The sequence below is a fragment of the Physella acuta genome, unplaced genomic scaffold (genome assembly GCF_028476545.2).
Source record: "Physella acuta isolate Inbredline_101_S28 unplaced genomic scaffold, ASM2847654v3 ptg001765l, whole genome shotgun sequence".
Taxonomy (NCBI): domain Eukaryota; kingdom Metazoa; phylum Mollusca; class Gastropoda; family Physidae; genus Physella; species Physella acuta.
The window spans coordinates 93348-110762 of record NW_026733275.1 but is presented as its reverse complement, the minus strand read 5'-3'; the positions used below and the strand labels follow the sequence as shown (position 1 = coordinate 110762).

Below are 17415 nucleotides of genomic sequence, written 5' to 3'. Positions count from 1 at the left end.
GTTACCCCCTTTAAAACATTTGCACATTATTTTAGGAGAACTTGGGTAAGCTCAAAAGAGCACCAAGTTGACAGGAGAGAGACAAGAGTTCCAGCATTAAACTAGTTTTGGCTTTGTTTCCAGAATCTTGACAAGAACAGCTGAAATAAAATAGTAATTCTGTGAAGATTTAGTTTATATTACATTTCAATTTTTCTTTATTACTGAATCAGCATTAAAAAGTGATACTTATGTAATCTACAACTGATGGCAGTATTTAATTCCAGAAATTGAATTTTAATAAAAGTATTGATAATCCTTTAGTTCCACTTTTTCCATAATGAAAACTAATAACATGTTTAAGGTGAGGCTCTAAAATAATGGAGAGTAAAAAACAAATTGCAACATTTACTCCTAAATTCACAGTTGACAAAGGAACCCCAAAACCACATTTTTTTAAAAAACAAAAAAAAAGGATAAAAGTAAGAAAAGCAAGAAAATTTTTAAAAATCGTAATTAAAAAACTACTTACTTAATTAGAGAACTCTTCATCTCATCTTAAAATAATAAGAAAAAATTATTGTTACAATGTTAGCAGACTTTCACACAAAACTTGTGCTTGACAATAACTGATAAAAGCATGTCTTAGTACAGACCAAACAATGTCTTATGTATGTCATATTTCTACTATTTCTATTTAAAGACTATCAAAAAACGTAACATGTTATACTTACAATTTGGAATTCTTGAATAATTGTTCTTTAAATGAAAAGATAGAAAAATAATTAATAATCAACAGTAAAAATGAATGTTCTAGGTGTAATTACACATGTTATAAGAAAATATGTTGGTTTTACTAGCCAAGGTATGGTCTACAACTGTATAGGAACATTTAATTCAAACCCAGATGCAATGGAAGGCTTAAGTTGAACCTAGCTATTTAAAACCAGCAGCTTCTGTTCTTTAAAAAACAATGGTCAGGTAATGATTAAAGATGGGTACATGCAATAACTAATGCTACAGATTACCTCATATAGTTCACCAGTAGAATAAGTGGCTGCTGACTGCATGATTCTCTGTATGTGTATCTGTTGCTCTGATAACATTGCGTGCATACTTTCTTGGAATGTTTGCAACTCTGAGTCTAGCTTTTTTCTAAAGTATTCATCTAAAAAAAATACATACATGTTAATTAATATGTTTTTAAAACTGTAAAGTAGGCATACAAGCTGCTACTGCATCAATACTATTTTGTTTGATCGTTATAGTTAGGGAAAACATACTTTGATACAGGAAAATGACAAGATTTGTTGATAAATTACTTAAAACACTGCACAATGATGGCTAAAGTATAACTGTAATAAGTGGGCAAATGTGCAGCCACATTAAAATGTACCATTTATTTCATTTTTAACTAGTAAAACACAATTCATGCAGGTACAAATTTTAAATGAACCTTACTTTTCTCCAACAGTAACCTAGTACTGTGTCACATGACATTGATGTATAATTTAATAAAAATTGTATTGAGGAATTGTGTGGTGTAAAATTAAGTTGTGTTTTTTATGAGAAAACTCAATGAAAAATTGAGAACAATTAGTGTGAGGTAGAGACTTATCTCTGTCTTACCAAACTGACACAGTATAGGATTAAATCCATATTCCTCCAAGTCATCTGATGAAATTACAGTACTAGCATCATCAGGGGAAATGTTCTCAAGTGATAGAACACCCTGACTTGTCTGTGTTCCTTCCAGCTCAACCTGATAGCAATCAGGGAGATAACCCTCTTCACTCCCACCATATCCTATATCACTGTAGGCGCTGGTCATACTCTCTGAGGTTACATCTTCGGGTGTCAGAATCTCATTGTTGACACAGCTGACAACCAAATCTGTCTAAATGAGATTAACAATGCCAACTTTTTATTAGACTGTTGCACAAAGGCACTTTAATATAACAGTACATTCAAAATATTTTAAATGCAGTGTATTTAAAGAAAAAGGTAAAACTAACCTTACTTGATTGATTTTGTGTAGGTGGTAGCATGACATCAAACTTCTGAATGGAATTTAATCTAAAATATATAAATGATGGTTTTGAAAAAACAAACAGACAATTTCAGTTTACCAAAAGCTTTTTTAGTTTAGCACCTTGAGTCCACAGTATGTCTCTGAATCTACATGGCTGACCATACAAGTATTTATGATCTAGCCCAGGGGTCGGCAACCTGCAGCTCATGAGCCGCATGCGGCTCTTTTGATATCAAGATGCGGCTCTCCAGCTCTTTGAACAAATACTAATAATCTTAATAAAAAAATAAAATATTTAAAATAAAAAAAAATGTTAGTGGCTCTTTAAAACCAGGGAAATTTTGAAAATTGTAACTTTTGGCTCTTCAGCTTCAAAAGGTTGCCGACCCCTGATCTAGCCTAAGGTCTTGAATAGGCTACTATTTAATTGGTCTCTTCCCTAAAGATCATTAAATTCCAAAGTGTAATTTAAAATGCCATAAATGACATGAATCTTTTTAAGCTAAAAATTTACCCCCACTTTAATCTCACAAAAAAATGGAATGGAGCGATCAACAAATGGTCGAGCTCACAACTGCTAACCCGGAAGTCAAGAGATTCAAATCCCAGGATTAAGACGACCTTGAGTCCACCCAGCTAAGATTGGTTCCTGAATCGCACAAGTTCTGTGAAACAGATGAACTCTATTTCATCTGTTGCATATGTTTTAGGCCTGAATCGGAAAAGGTAATTGTCACAAAATGGAGAGTAACTACCACCTTCATTCGCGGCGATGTTTTCAATGGTACTGAGCATGCGTGCATTTACAAACTGTACACCCCTAACCCTAATGCTATCACTAACCCTAACCCTAGTGCAGCTATTAAAATCACAGCGCATGTGAAGAACTATTGAGTTTTGTATTTTCTGCTGCAAAATCTTTTTCCGAGTAGTCACTTAGTTTATATAATTAAGAATATTCATAATAATAGGCCCTATGCTATAACTATTACAAGATAGAACTATAATAGTTTAATATTGTTATTATTAAGAAAGGTTCGGCGACTAGGCAATAGCAATGAAACTAGTGATTACTAGTGGGGTTCGGTTCCTGAAAAAGGTAAGTACTACTAAGTAGATCTAGTTTTAGGCCTGCCTCTATCTACCACAGTTCTAAAATCTAGTAAGTACTAGCTACTAGATCTATTTACAATAATTTAGATCAACTACTAATTAGCTTAATCTTCTAGATCTAAAATTCTATACACTAATACATCTAATTTTATTTTTAATAATAGTAATATTATTATTATAATAAATTATAATTAGAGGCCTAATTATGTATTAAATTAATATTAAGACAAGCAAGACTAAGAGAAACAGCCAGTGTTTCTTCCAGACTTTTTTCTCCGGGGGGGGGGGGGGGCACTTGGAATTTGGGGGGGGGGGGGGGCGGTAGACTTTCTTCGGGGGGGGGGGGGGGGCGGACACTGTTAAAAGTATATATCTTCTATATAAATTATATAAATTTCATTTCGTTCGGGGGGGAGGGGGGGGCGATAAAAAAATTTCCGGGCTTTGCCCCCCCCCCCCCCTCCCGAAGAGATCCCTGGAAGAAACTCTGGAAACAGAAAAAGTGTAAAATGATGTAAATATTATTCAAACTAGATCTACTATTAAATTTTTATTACTAGAATCCAGATCTATCTATAGTATAGATTATAGATCTACTATTTATTATAATATTATTATTATTATTATTGTTTCTATTGCAGTAACTCTTAAACTCTTAAGTTAGTAAAGTATTATAAATAATAAATATAAGTTACATTTGTCATTTAGGCCTAACAATATTATTATTTATTATTTAGTTTAGGACAACATAAATTAATTAAAGTAGAGTCTAGATCTAGATCTAGTAGTAAATTACTAAATATCCTAGCCCTAGAATCCAGAACTAGATCTAGATCTAGAAATCTAGATTCAGTAGATTGTACATCAAAGTATAATCGAACAATCAACAGGCCTACAACTACAACACAGCTGTTTTCTTCGTGGTCGATTTTTGCGATTGTGGCCAGAGTGTAATTTGATTAAAAAAATAAAATAAAGCTATTAATGGAAAAAAAATGCTATCAACACAAATATTGAAAATTTATAAATAGCATCTCGACTTCTATTAATGTTTTAATTTAGGGCTAGTTTTATAATTGATATTTAGTAGATAGTTTTTTTTTTACAAAAATCCCTTTATATTTTTTATACTAGGCTAGTAAATCTTTGTAACACCTGGCAATATTTTATAGAATATCGTCTGCTAGCCTTACTTTTAAAAGTTTCTTCTGCTATGTCCAACAAGTTACCCTAGCCTTGACAATTTTTGCCTTAGGGCCTATCACGTTTTAAAGTAAAAACTTTGATTGGTCATTATTTAGACCAGGGGTCTCCAAACTTTTCAGTCCGAGGGCCGCATTAACTATCAAATTTCAGTTCGGGGGCCAGTTTCTTCCAGTCATGTCGTGATTTTTCTGGGCAAAGTTCCTCAGTCAACTCCAACAAACGTTTCTTTCCGTGGACAAAAAGATCTCCGCGGGCCGGATGAGAGGACCTTGCGGGCCGCATCCGGCCCGCGGGCCGTAGTTTGGAGACCCCTGATTTAGACCATTATTAGATCTATCAGGCCAGTAATAATGGTCCATTATTTTCCATTTGTGGCAATTATGAATAAAAAATGTTTTAACCCAACCAACATCAACATTACATCAGTCATCATTTCACTACTTTCAGCACTCAGCAGTTTTAGTTTAGTTAGTAAGTTGCAGTGTTGATCTAGATCTAGAATCTAGATAGACATGATTTTTTAATGATATAGATTTAGATCTAGATCTAGATCTATCAGTATCTAGATCTAGACTCCAGATCTAGAATCTAGATCTAATAAATATAATGAATTTGTTAATTATTGTGATCTATAAAAACTTTCAGAAAAGGCAAAGTTCTACATTCTACTCTACAACTAGATCTAGATCTACAGTTTTTTTAGGTTTTAAGAAGCAAGTTGACAGTCATGGATACTTCTTTGTTTAATGAGAGATCGTCATCACAACTTATTGGTACGTAGATCTAGTGGAAAAACTTAAAAGCTAAAAAATTGCTTTAATTATTTTAACTAAAACAAAAAATAAAATATTAAGAGAATCTAGCTGTTAGAATAGATAGTAAGATACAGACTATCACTTTTAGAATCTTAGATCTAAGTGTAGAATTATATTATAATGTGTAAAAATTTTGCAGTGATAGGATAATTAAATTAAATTTTTTAGTTAGGGGTTGGCATAGTCATGGCTGCTAAACAGATTTCAAACCACTGGGCAGATGAGGCTCAATCGCTAAGGACATAATCTAGATCTAGAATTGAAAACTTCCAAATCAAACAACTGCTGCCTTGTATTTTGTTTCTGGGTGGACAAAAGCTGCGGAAGGAAATCAAGAAAGAAAAGCAGGCTGAAATAGAGTCAACAGGCCATGTCGCATAACGTGTTGACATGTAATACTTAATTGTGTCCAACAAAACAATTAAGAACAAAGGAGAGGAAGAAAAAAGAAATCTTTAATTAAATCTACTTAAAGCTTGCTTTGCCTAATTAAATTTGTTTGCATGTTAATATTTTTGTTAAGCCCAAAGTGATTTTTATCATTTTTTCTTTCTGATGTTACTTACAGCCATGTTAAAAGATATTTGCAATGATAAAATGGAATCTACCTTGACAAGTTCACTGGAAAAAGCTTTACAGCTATCGAATTCTCTGAAAAACATCCTTTGTCTTGATTTACAGGAGAGAACTGAGGTTTATCAGTTTTTGTTTATATAGTTTTATGTAATAACCTTAACATAGTTTAACATATTCTTTTTACCAATATGAATTTTAGATCAGTGGGTTTCAAGGTAAAAATAATTTCAAAGAAAGAAAAAGCTACTTGATATGAAATCAGAACTTCTGGTTAGCTTAATTAAAATAATGTCTTATCACAATTTTTTAAAGTATCTTTCACATTAAATGCCAACTGATTTTTTTTTTTTGCAGTTAGAGCATTATGCAACAAAACTATGGAATAAAGCAGTTGTTCTTAATGCAAAAAAAAATGTTCAAATACATGCTTTTGCAAAGAGTGAGTGGTATTGTTATTAAATTATCATATATAATATATGTGACATAGAAAAATAGTCAGAGTGGAGCAGTGAGTGCACAGCTCCACGTAAGACCAGTGGCAAGTCTCAAATGTAAACATTTTTTAGATAGTTATATGGATCATCATCATCTTTACCCGTTTATTCCAGGCCAGGACACATGGGGCAGATAAAGTAGAGTTCAGGGACCTCGGCATATAAAAGGATTGTGTGGTCAGCACTATGCCCAGCCGCCTTTTCTTTCCCTAACAAGAGTTAGGTACCCATCCGAGCTGGGTGGACTCACTGAGGTTCTGCTGACTTGAACCCGGATTCCAACTTAAGACTTTTGGGTCAGCAACCTAGCCCTCTACCACTAGACCAAGCCGTCCCTCAATTATTTGCACCAGAAGCTCCCTCTATTTAGTAAACCTGTCTGTCCCTGGACATAACACTCCACCATGAGCTGAGTAATTTCACACATCAGAGTAATTTTTTAGTTATTTTGTTAGCAGTAAAGTATGATGTTTTTCATTTCAACTTCAACTATGAATAACATTTTAAGAATTAAACCAATAGGCATTTAGCTATAGTAGATTTAATGTAGATTCTCAAACATTTTATTGTATTTTCATATTTAGTGTGATAGTACAAAGAATATTTTAATTGGAAACAAATTGGAACTCCAAATTCATTTCTAAGACCCTCTCTTAATATTTTATGCTTATCTCAAAATTGTAAGTGGTGCAAAATACTTAAAATGTGGTGGAGGTACACATACCTTATGACCTATCTGAATAATTTTTGTACAATAAAATTGCTATAAAATAAATAAATAATAATATAATGTTTGTAACGTTTTTAATTTTACATGAATAATCAAACATTGTTTCAGTGCGTCAGATCTCTTTTCAAGTTATATCCTTTGTAAGTGAGTCAACTACTGATGTAAGGGACCTAAAGAAGCAAATAGTTGTAAGTTTTCTTGGTATTTAGGCCTATTTTCCCACGTTTTCTTTAACTTGCTTTCGCCTCTGTTTGTTTGTTTGTTTTTCCAATCAAATCTTGCGATCGAAATTTCGGGCACTTCCCAGTTAGCTAGCGCGCTGAAATTTTCAGGGAAGCTTTGTTTCGGATGACAATAGAATATTCAACTGTTATTATTACTAAATTGATCCATGGAAACATTTTATTGATCATGTTATACCCCTATATAATTGTACAAAAAACGTGGGGAAAAAGGGACATAACCCAGTAACTGTAATTTGATGAAAACAAGGTTCGGTACTCTCCCTCTTTTTGCTTACTGAGTATTTGTCACGCGGTGTTTGTCTACAAACAACCAGAACGTAACAACTGGTGGCCAGTATGGGGGAGACGATATGGTCGAGTGGTTGGGCACACGATTGCTAACCCACTCGACACGGGTTCAAATCTATGTGTTCTAGTCAGTAACGTATTCACACAACGTGTTTTTTACGAGTTGTCTTTTTACGAGTTGTCTTCGTTTACCCAAAAAAAAGTGAAAAGATAAAATCGATAGCAAGATTTCAATGCAAACAAACAGACAAAGACTAAAAAGTAGAAAATAATAATCATTAAAAAAGTTTTAAAAAACCCACGTTTTCTGATTGAACTAAAAAGTAGAAAATAAATGCTATACATCACAATAATGCAAGCGATCACTCTACTATAAGCGATGAAAAACGTGGGGCGCCGTGATTTTCTTACAGTTTCTAATACTGTTGACTCTCTACAAGCTCCCTAATAAAAGTCAATAGTATTATCTAATCAATAGTAATATAACTTTTACTTCGGCGCCCCACGTTTTTCATCGCTTATAGTAGAGTGATCGCTTGCATTATTGTGATGTATAGCATTTATTTTCTACTTTTTAGTTCAATCAGAAAACGTGGGTTTTTTAAAACTTTTTTAATGATTATTATTTTTCCTGATTTTTTAAAAGATACTATAATAATCTGTGTTCTGTTTTTAAAAGAATCTTTGAAATAATATGTATTGTATGTTTTATTTTTAGATGGCACTGAAAACAGCCAGAGCTTGGATAGGTAATATGCTATCAAAATATACCCTAAGAATGGTTGAAAGTATTATTTGCTTCTGTACACATACATACTTAAGTCATGTTTTATTTGAAAGCTTAAAAAATGTATCTTTGTGTTAATAGTAGTTCAACTTGTTTTATAAATTTAATATTATGTTTAGTAATTCTTTGTGGCATTTTCAACACATTAAACAAACAAAATGATATCAGCTTTACTAGTTAATTTAGCAGGATTTTTTTTCATAACAAAAAACTGCATGGTCTCTTTTAGACAATATTCCAGTATTTTAACTTTGTACTTATTAAGTAGAGTAAAGTATCTTTTGTTAAATGCCAATGTATGATTCTTCTTTTGAGTATAGATTGTAAGGAAATAGATATGGCAGACAAAGTTCTAAATACTTTTAATTTGGTATGTTTATAAATAATAATTTTATTTTTAATCAGTTTATTTGTATGTTTTATAAATGTTGCAATTTGTTATATAGACTTTAGTTTAGTATGATTTCAAAGAGCTTCAAATATATACAGAATGCAAAATGTTTTCTTTAAAATATTTATAATTTATTGGTAAAAAATGTCTAAGTTCTTGCATAGATAGAGTTTGTTTTGTTTTAATTGCCATATATACTTTTTTCATTTTTAAGTTATTTGAGAAACTACAGCACATTTTGATTGAAAAGAAAAATGCATTACTTTTCTCTGGTGTAGTTGAAAAAGAAAAACATGACCTGGATAAAGACTATTTTTGTTACCAGTGCCTTAAAGTTGAAATGGTAATAATATAATGTGTAACTGTCAAATGGTCCTATGTATTAATCATTTGGCTATGTGGTATTATTTTAGTTTGCTTATGAAGGGGAGTTAACAGTGTTAAAAGTTTCTACATTAAAAAAGTACATTTGTTTGTAGGCACACTATTGTGTCTTATAATGAGCTATTTAAAAAAAAATATATTAATTTAGTAGACACAACTTTTCATTAGAAAATAAAGAGCTCCAAATGAAATACTTGTTCAGTCTGGTTTTACATTACAGATTTCATAATTTTTTATGATAATAAGCAGGCCATATCTACAGGCATGCTGATAAACTTAAAAAGCAATACATTTAATTTAGGTTGAAAAGTGATTTTTTGCAACTTTAAAAATCAGTGTTCTTAGAAACTAATCTGTTGTTAGTTTAATAACATTTTTTTCTAAAATTTTAAAGGTCAGAGTAATTTACTCTACTTCTTAAGATATATGGCATGATGGCTTTTTTTAAAAGTTTGACTTTGTGAGAACAAATTTCAGAGAGTTTTACAGTCTCAACACAAAGAAGCTTTCTTCCTTTTTGAAAAAGCAGAGGAAATGTTAACACAATTTCCTGATGAGGTGAAATTTAAAAAAAAAAATTATCTTTTAATTAATTTAGTTTTTTTTTCTTAAATTAAGTTAGAATTTGCCTACTTTATTTTTTTTTAAACTAAAAGATGAAAAAAAACTTTTAAGATATTTTAGTGTTCAAATTTTAAATTGTTTTTTAAATTTGATATAGGCAGGGTATTTGAGCAAACTCAGTTATAATTTTGGAGTTGACTGTTACCAGGAAAGACTCTTTGAAATGAGCATTACTTGGATTAGAGAAAGTTACAATTTGGGAAAGGATGCTACAAACATAAGCAAACAAATGCAGGTAGAAATATATTTTTTAAACTAAGTTAATATTTAACTGAATATGTGAATGAAGATCACTGTCTGTTAAACTTTATTAATTAAAATTAAACATGCAAATATACATTGGATATAATGAAATATTTTTTTATTATATTTGCAGGCTCAGACTTTACGGTTATTAGCAAACTGTTATATGGAGTGGGGTGGTGAAGGATGGCAGGACAATGCTCTAATTGCAATAGAATTAGCTAATAAAGTATGCTTTTCAAATCATTATAATACTGAGATTACTTTGGTTTAAGTAATAGTGTTTTTATATATGCTGTGGAGTGTTCAATTGGTTGTTGATCTTGTACATATATTAAATTTACGATAAACTCCTTATTAATTCTGTGTTCTTATAAGGGCCTAATGTTATTATTTATTATTTTTCAATTGAATCACTAATCAGCAGTACTGCTTTTCATCTTTCATGTTATAAAATTATACTTATGTGAGAGACAAGACTGCAGTTTCAGAACTTTGTTGACCAAGTTCCATTTAATTACTAATAAATAACATTAAAGAAAATGAATAATGTAGTTTAGAAAATGTCAGTGATGCTTATTGTATTAAAATGTGCGATTTCTCAAGCTACATTTCATGAGATCATGCTTTAAATTTATGTTCCAGTAGCCAAATAGAGTGTCTTGTTTATTATCCTTATTTCATTTAAAAAAATTAATATTGTTTTTATTAGTAAACCATAGACATGCATCAGAAAATATTTTCTAGGAGGATTCCCATGTTGCTGGTATTTACTTAAAGTTTCAGTTGCTTCTGCTTACCCAAAGCTCATTACAAACCATCAAGCAAGGTATCAAATTTTTACCTGTTTTTAGATCTTTTCAAGTTACTTGTAACTCAAATGAGAGTGAAAAAAATTAACTAAATCTACATTTTTCAGCATTGAATGACCTTTTGAATCATCCAGATTCTAATATGGATTTATTACTCAACGCTTTGCAGCTTGAAAAAAAGCAACCTAGGTGTGGTTTTTGTATTTTATTAATGATTTTTTAGGAGTAGGCTTAATTCTTCACCATTCTTCAAAAGTTTCAATTCTGAATACATTCCCATTAAAGCTGTTGTTAAACTTTTAAAAATATAATTACATTTTTAAAATAGCATTGATTTTCAATTTTTAAAATAAAATCGGATGTTGGCTAACAACTGAATTTTTTAATGTTTTCTTTCCTAGTGAGGGTGCTGCATTTGATTTAAGACAAACCATAATTGCAAAGTTTGAGATGAAGCCAGATGTTGGGACGCTTGTTGTAACAATGATGGATTTATTCCTAAAAGAGTCTAATACAGATAAAGCTAAAGCATTCACAGAAGAATGTATAATAGGTAGACATACACTATTTTTTACTCCTAGTTTTTTAAATAGGTATTAAATAAATAAATTAATAAAAAATTACGAAGTTTGTATTGTTGTTAATGATTTAAGTTTTAGTTTGCAATTTATCAGTAATCAGTGTAACTTCAGTACAATAAAACTGTACATATTTTACGCAGCCCATAATTCTGGGCATAGGTATGATGGAGCCACTGTTAAACGCCTTCATATACTATTTTGGGCAAAAGCAGCACAGTTGTATGAGGTAAACAATCTGTTTATATTTCCTAAGTAAATTAGTTATAAAAAAATAATTTTAGTCTTTTATTGGAACTTTTTCTGCTAACTTATTTCTCACAGAATAATAATTTTGCTGAAGCTGTTGTGTGGTATAATTATTCTCTCAGTCTTTACCCATCCATGTCTCAAAGTGAACCAAATCTTGGAAAGCTGCAGAGAAATTTGGCCACATGCTACCTTCATCTAGGGGAAACCTCTAAGGTTGTAAATCATTTCAGCTTTTAGTAATACATTCTACTGTTTTCTTCTCTTAGACCTCCAAGAGAGTTTTGTTTAAACTATTGTTATTGTTCAGACATTGCTAATCATATTGTTCTTGTTTTAAGGCTTTTTCAGCTATTGAGTTGTCAGAGAGATGTGAACCAGATAATGCTCATACTTACTTCTTAATGTTCAAAATTTCTTTGGAGATGGATGACTTGACAAAAAGTTACACTTTTATTTTATTTTTTTATACTTTTTATCTAACCCTTGAATTCTACTACCCAATTTTTTTTATTATAAAATTGAAACTGCTTGATAAATTACTCCCTCTTCATAAACTCATGGAACTGACTAAGGTTCACATTTTATTTACTTGAAAGCTGCTTTAGTGATGACAGTCTTTGTAAAAGAAAAACCATCAAACAAAATTAAATAATTTTCTTTAACATAAAGCGTTAGTATTATTTCATAACTTATTTACTTTAATGATAACAACTTACAAATACTATTTATCTATTGTTATTTAGCTATGGCAAGTTTAAATAAACTTGTTGAGTGTGTATCAAAGAACAAAAATGAAGATTCAAATATTATATGTCTAGCTGCCCATAATGCATTAGAGGTAATCTTTAATACAGCCTTAATCTTTATATTACTGTTTTCAAATTTAATGTTACCCTTTCTGATCAGTAGGCCAGATAAAGTAGAGTACATCAGTTCGTTTGATTTTGGCATATGAAGGGAAAATGTTCAGTTCTATATCTAGTAGTCTTTATTTCCCTGACATGAGTCAGGTACTCAACAGAGCTAAGTGAACTCAGGACGCCTTACAGATTTTAGTCCAGGATCCAAACTCGAGACTTAAGTGTTAGGAGTTGAGCTCTACCAGTTGATCACACCATCACATCAATACTGTTTTACTAACCTAAAGAATAAATTGAACTAAATCTATAATATGAACATTATTTTAACAAAACCATTGCTTACGATTACTACTAATTGTGGTTTTCTAATTTTAGAAAATGTGTTATAAAACAATTTCTCATATGTACTATTTGTTATAAAAATGCATATACACATACATACATACTCAAAAAATGTATGCTATAATAATATCATTTAAACATTCTTTTCAATGTTGTCATATTAGATTACAAAATTCTGTGAGTTTAAACCTTAAATTTTCAGCAAGAAAAACTTGAGTTAGCTATACCAGCTCTAGAGAGTCTAATAGCTCACAGTGTTGATCATAAAGTAGTAATAACTGCTTTAAGATGTCTTCTGCGACTACTTGTTACACAGATGGATGGAAAACAAAGGTAGATAACTACATTTTGGTGTTAAACAAACTTTAATTATTGAATAATTAAAACCACAAATCATGTTTTATGCATGTAAAAATGCCAATTTATTTAGTAAGTTGAACAGTTCAATTTTATTCCACCATTTATTTGTAACATAATTTATAACAATCTACACAGTATTAAGAATGCAGTTGGTCATATTAGAACAGGTTAGTAGCATTATTTTTAGTAGTATTATAAAAATGTTTTGAAAACATTAATTTGAATATCCCTCATTTATTAAACTTTAAATAATTCCTTTACATAATAATGGCTTTCTGTGTTTACTGAAATAACCAGGTTTTCTGTTAAACGAAAACCCCATTTATTTTCAAACTGAATATGTTGCAAATCAAAAAAACACTTTGCTTACCCTGTTGTAATTTAATATAAGCATTTAAATATTCATGTAGTTAACATTTACTTTCAAAATAATGTTTTAGCTTATAACAGACTTGTAGTAGCTCAAAATAAGGGGGACATAGTCTCAGCAGAAGTTCAGGAGGAAGCTTCTTGGTTTATGAAAATTGGTAATTAATGAGTACTTATATAAGAAATGTCAATTTATTTTAGCTTAAAATCCCATGTAGAAGAAAATACATTAATTTCAGTGTTATATTAGCTGCATGGGTATTACATTAAGTGTTCTCAGTTTATGCAAACATTCAGGCAGAATAACAAATAGCTAAAGAATAATTAAAATACTCAGCTAAACAAAATCTGTTATGGTACACATCAAATTTATTTTATTGCATGTTACACTAGCTTAAATTAATTATTTATATATTAAACTAGTTTAAATACAACATAAAGCTAATTATTCTTATATATTCTTCAAATATTCTACAGCTTGGAATTTGGCCTTGAATGCCAAAGATAACTTGTCTCAAATGAAAGAGCTTTTTATTCTCTGTTTTCAGGTGATTTTCCTATTATACATATTTTTTAGATAAATTTTTTATCAACATAGATGAGAATAGTAGGACTACAGTTATGAGTTCTTTCTTGTATTTGTCTCTTGCAAGCAAAAAATGGGAATAATGTCTATCCAAGCAAATTTTTTATTAGTACAGTTCTTATTTTATTTAAGTTAGTTTTTTTTTATATCATTCTGTTTCCTTAAGAATAGCTGCATCTCTGTTGTTGCTTTATTTTGTTTAAGGAGTTACTGATTTTAATTCCAATGTTTCATTATCCCTTTAGCTTGAGCATCTTTAAAAGACAGTTAATAATTTAACTGTTTAAAGTTACAATTAAAAATTTGCTTAAGCACACTTATAATAATTTTCTTACCTTCACCATAAAAGAAAAATTATGCATCCTTCTAATCTAAAAAAATCAATGCCTTGTCTTTATCTATCATATGGCTTTCAAGTGGGATTATCCTGTCCTTAATTTTATTTCAGCTTCTAACATTATGTTCAGCTGATATTGCCAATCATAATCGTAAACAACATTGTTTGCTAATGGCTTGTGCAGCTTGTCTAACATTATCAAGAGACGAGGACAACAAACCACAACAAACTGTAAGTGATACATTTTTAAAAATTCTAACATTTTTATTATTTCCGTAATAAAATGAAATGTAAGTACTTCACAATTTTAAAAATACCATTTTCATTTTATTTCCATTTGCTGTCATAGATTACATTTTTAATGCATTATCCTTAGGATTTTCTTGAGGAGGTTTTATTGCATATTGAAGAGTATAAGCAAGAAGAAAGAAGAACTAAAAACTCCATTTGGGCACAAGGTAATTAAATATGATATATTAGTAGAGATTTAATGCTATTTATCAGTTTAAACACTTTTCAGGCTTCAGTGAATCTACAGTGAATTTGATAGATGTGGTCATAATCTTTTCCCATTTGTGCTTAAGACATATGGGGCATATAAAGTAGAGTTCATTTGTTTAATTGACCTTGGCATACAAGTCATCACTATGCCCAACTGCTTTTGTTTGCCTGATGTGAATCAGGTACCCATCAGAGCTGGATGGACTCAGTGATGTAATACATACTCAAGCCTGGAATCTGACATTGAGACTTTCGGGTTAGCAGTCATAAGATACCATGGGTAATTCTGTGGAATTCTTTTTGCGCAGCTTAGAAACAGCCCAACCTTCAAATGTCCAATAAGTTCCTTAAAGATACTTATTAAAATATAAATTTCTTAATAAAGATGCCACTTTAAAACATGTAAATCTACAACTTATAAAATGTAGATTCTTTGTATTCTTGCACTTACTAAAATATCATAACATTATAATTTAGAATGGAAATTTTAAAGTTTACATTTTAAAGTTAATTTGTCTAATCTTATAGTGATTGATTTTATTCATCAATGTTGTTATTCTTTTTTAATTAATAATATCTGTAACAAAAAAAAAATAACTGAAAGTAACTTATATACTTTCAAATATAACCATTTTTATTAATGTAGGTCTTCTACAAAGCTCATCAGCTGCTGACAAATTTTTGATAATATATGAATTTGAAGCACTCACAAAATTAAATGATCCAAAAGCAGAGTCTGTGTTAGAAAGAGCATTGCTGTGTCCTAATCCAGATCCAAAGCTTTTCCACACTCTTGCAGGTCATCTAAAACATTATAAGTTACTTTGTGATTTGAATTTGTATGCACTATGATACTCCAGCTTAAATAGATATGTTGTTCAATATCTGTTTACACTAATGAATAAACTTGAGTGAGGACTGAATTTTTAACTGTAAATATAAGCTGAATGTTCAGGCCTCTTATTTTAGCCCTTGCAATGGATTCTCCTGCCAATAATATCAAGCTGTGTGTGAAAGCTCTCAAGGTTTCTATCAGAATGCACCTTACTTCAGAAAAGCCTGATTACTCAAAATGTAGGTAAGGAAATCAATTTTATTGATATGCATTTGCTTGTAACTGAACAGAATTTTTATTAATATGACCTATAAGAGTTTTTGTAAAATTTAAAACTTTCATATTGCACTAAGCTTTTAATATTTATTTATAGTGCAGATTTACGCAGCCTTATTGAACTGGCAATGAAAGAAAATGAAGAAGAGGCATTAACTTATTTAAAAGAAACGTTTGATGTTATAGAAAAAGCTAAGGTACTGAATGTAACAGTAATGATTGATATGTAAGAAAATATTTTTAAAAATCTTTTACTTTTAAAAATGAAATGCATTACAAAAATCTTGTTTTATCTCAACTACATCTTGATGATCAATAAGGTCTCTTAAGTTTCTCTTGCCTTTTGTTTTCTTCAGTATCATTTTTAACTATTTCTAAAAATATCCTCAGGGTTGTTATCCTGAAATAGAAATAGTATGGCTGATGACAAAGTCATGGAATTATGGATTACAGTATTACAAGTTAGTATAACACTGTGTGGTATCAGTAAACAAGTAATCTATAGTCTTCCTCTTAAAACACTTACAAAATACCTCACTGATGTATATTATATGTGATTGTAAGTCAATATGATCTAAAAATCTGTTTCAGCTGTTGCAAATTTACTGAGGCGGAACAGTGGTGCAGTTTAAGTGTAAGACTTTTGAAATATTTATCATCCACAAAAGAGGAATATGAGGAACAGGTAAGAAAATACAATTTTTTTTCCAAAATACAGTCTACTTCTGACTAGACGTAAAAAAAAACCTTACACTTCATTTAAAATACATGCCTACTTATTTTCTCTCCTATTTGTCAGTTTAGAAAATATATAAAAAATTAAGTAAGTTAAATTAAATAAAAATCACATTTTTAATTTTTTTATTGATCTTATTGTTTATATTATTTGATAACTTTTTTTTTCAATTGAAAATATGCATGTGCCATCCCCATAACTGTTTTAATTTAAATCTAAAAACAATTGTTCAAATTAACTTCCACTATCATAACAAATGGGGGTGACCAATTTATCCTCTACGCTCTGCATTATATGTGAATATGTGGTAGTTATAAACTTGCTGTTTTAATTTTGTAAATTACAAATGACATTGTATTAGTAGTTTGTAACTCAGCTCACTTAAAGTATGTGATTGGTCTCCATTTATGTCTGCCCATCACATCTTCTAGATCTCCATACTATAAGCCATTAGGTGATATTTTAGGGGCAAATATCCTATTTTAGATGATGTCACTGTATGGTGAACTTCTAACTCGACTTGAAAGCCATTCTGGAGGAGTCGAAGAATAAATCCAAGTATCTTTCCTTGTCTTATTAAAAAAAAATTGTTTTTAGTTAAATTACAATTTAAATTGTTAAAAAAATAAATAAAGAATTTGATTATTTTCAATGGATTTTTTAT

At 30.3% G+C, this 17415-nt stretch overlaps 2 protein-coding genes across 2 annotated transcripts; one reads left to right on the top strand and one right to left on the bottom strand.

Annotated features, from left to right (window-relative positions):
- Nucleotides 1–31: 31 nt before the first annotated feature.
- On the bottom strand, nucleotides 32–4027 carry LOC131930374 (uncharacterized). Its single transcript, XM_059286833.1, has 8 exons — nucleotides 3921–4027; nucleotides 2532–2723; nucleotides 1995–2055; nucleotides 1609–1876; nucleotides 1008–1147; nucleotides 714–738; nucleotides 512–536; nucleotides 32–140 (listed from the first exon to the last, which is right to left on the bottom strand). Exons 3-8 carry the CDS (start codon nucleotides 2025–2027, stop codon nucleotides 32–34), a joined length of 600 nt encoding a protein of 199 aa, XP_059142816.1. The 5' UTR covers nucleotides 2028–2055; nucleotides 2532–2723; nucleotides 3921–4027.
- Nucleotides 4028–4571: 544 nt separating this feature from the next.
- LOC131930371 (testis-expressed protein 11) lies at nucleotides 4572–17333 on the top strand. The gene is made up of 30 exons (XM_059286830.1): nucleotides 4572–4801; nucleotides 4976–5103; nucleotides 5714–5838; nucleotides 6076–6160; nucleotides 7054–7133; nucleotides 8197–8227; nucleotides 8586–8635; nucleotides 8871–8999; nucleotides 9518–9598; nucleotides 9762–9899; nucleotides 10041–10136; nucleotides 10655–10736; nucleotides 10827–10908; nucleotides 11121–11272; nucleotides 11441–11526; nucleotides 11622–11762; nucleotides 11888–11990; nucleotides 12293–12387; nucleotides 12954–13084; nucleotides 13247–13278; nucleotides 13552–13638; nucleotides 13958–14028; nucleotides 14515–14634; nucleotides 14780–14861; nucleotides 15551–15703; nucleotides 15874–15982; nucleotides 16113–16212; nucleotides 16406–16476; nucleotides 16607–16700; nucleotides 17238–17333. Exons 2-30 carry the CDS (start codon nucleotides 5058–5060, stop codon nucleotides 17301–17303), a joined length of 2718 nt encoding a protein of 905 aa, XP_059142813.1. The 5' UTR covers nucleotides 4572–4801; nucleotides 4976–5057; the 3' UTR covers nucleotides 17304–17333.
- The last annotated feature ends 82 nt before the right edge of the window (nucleotides 17334–17415 follow it).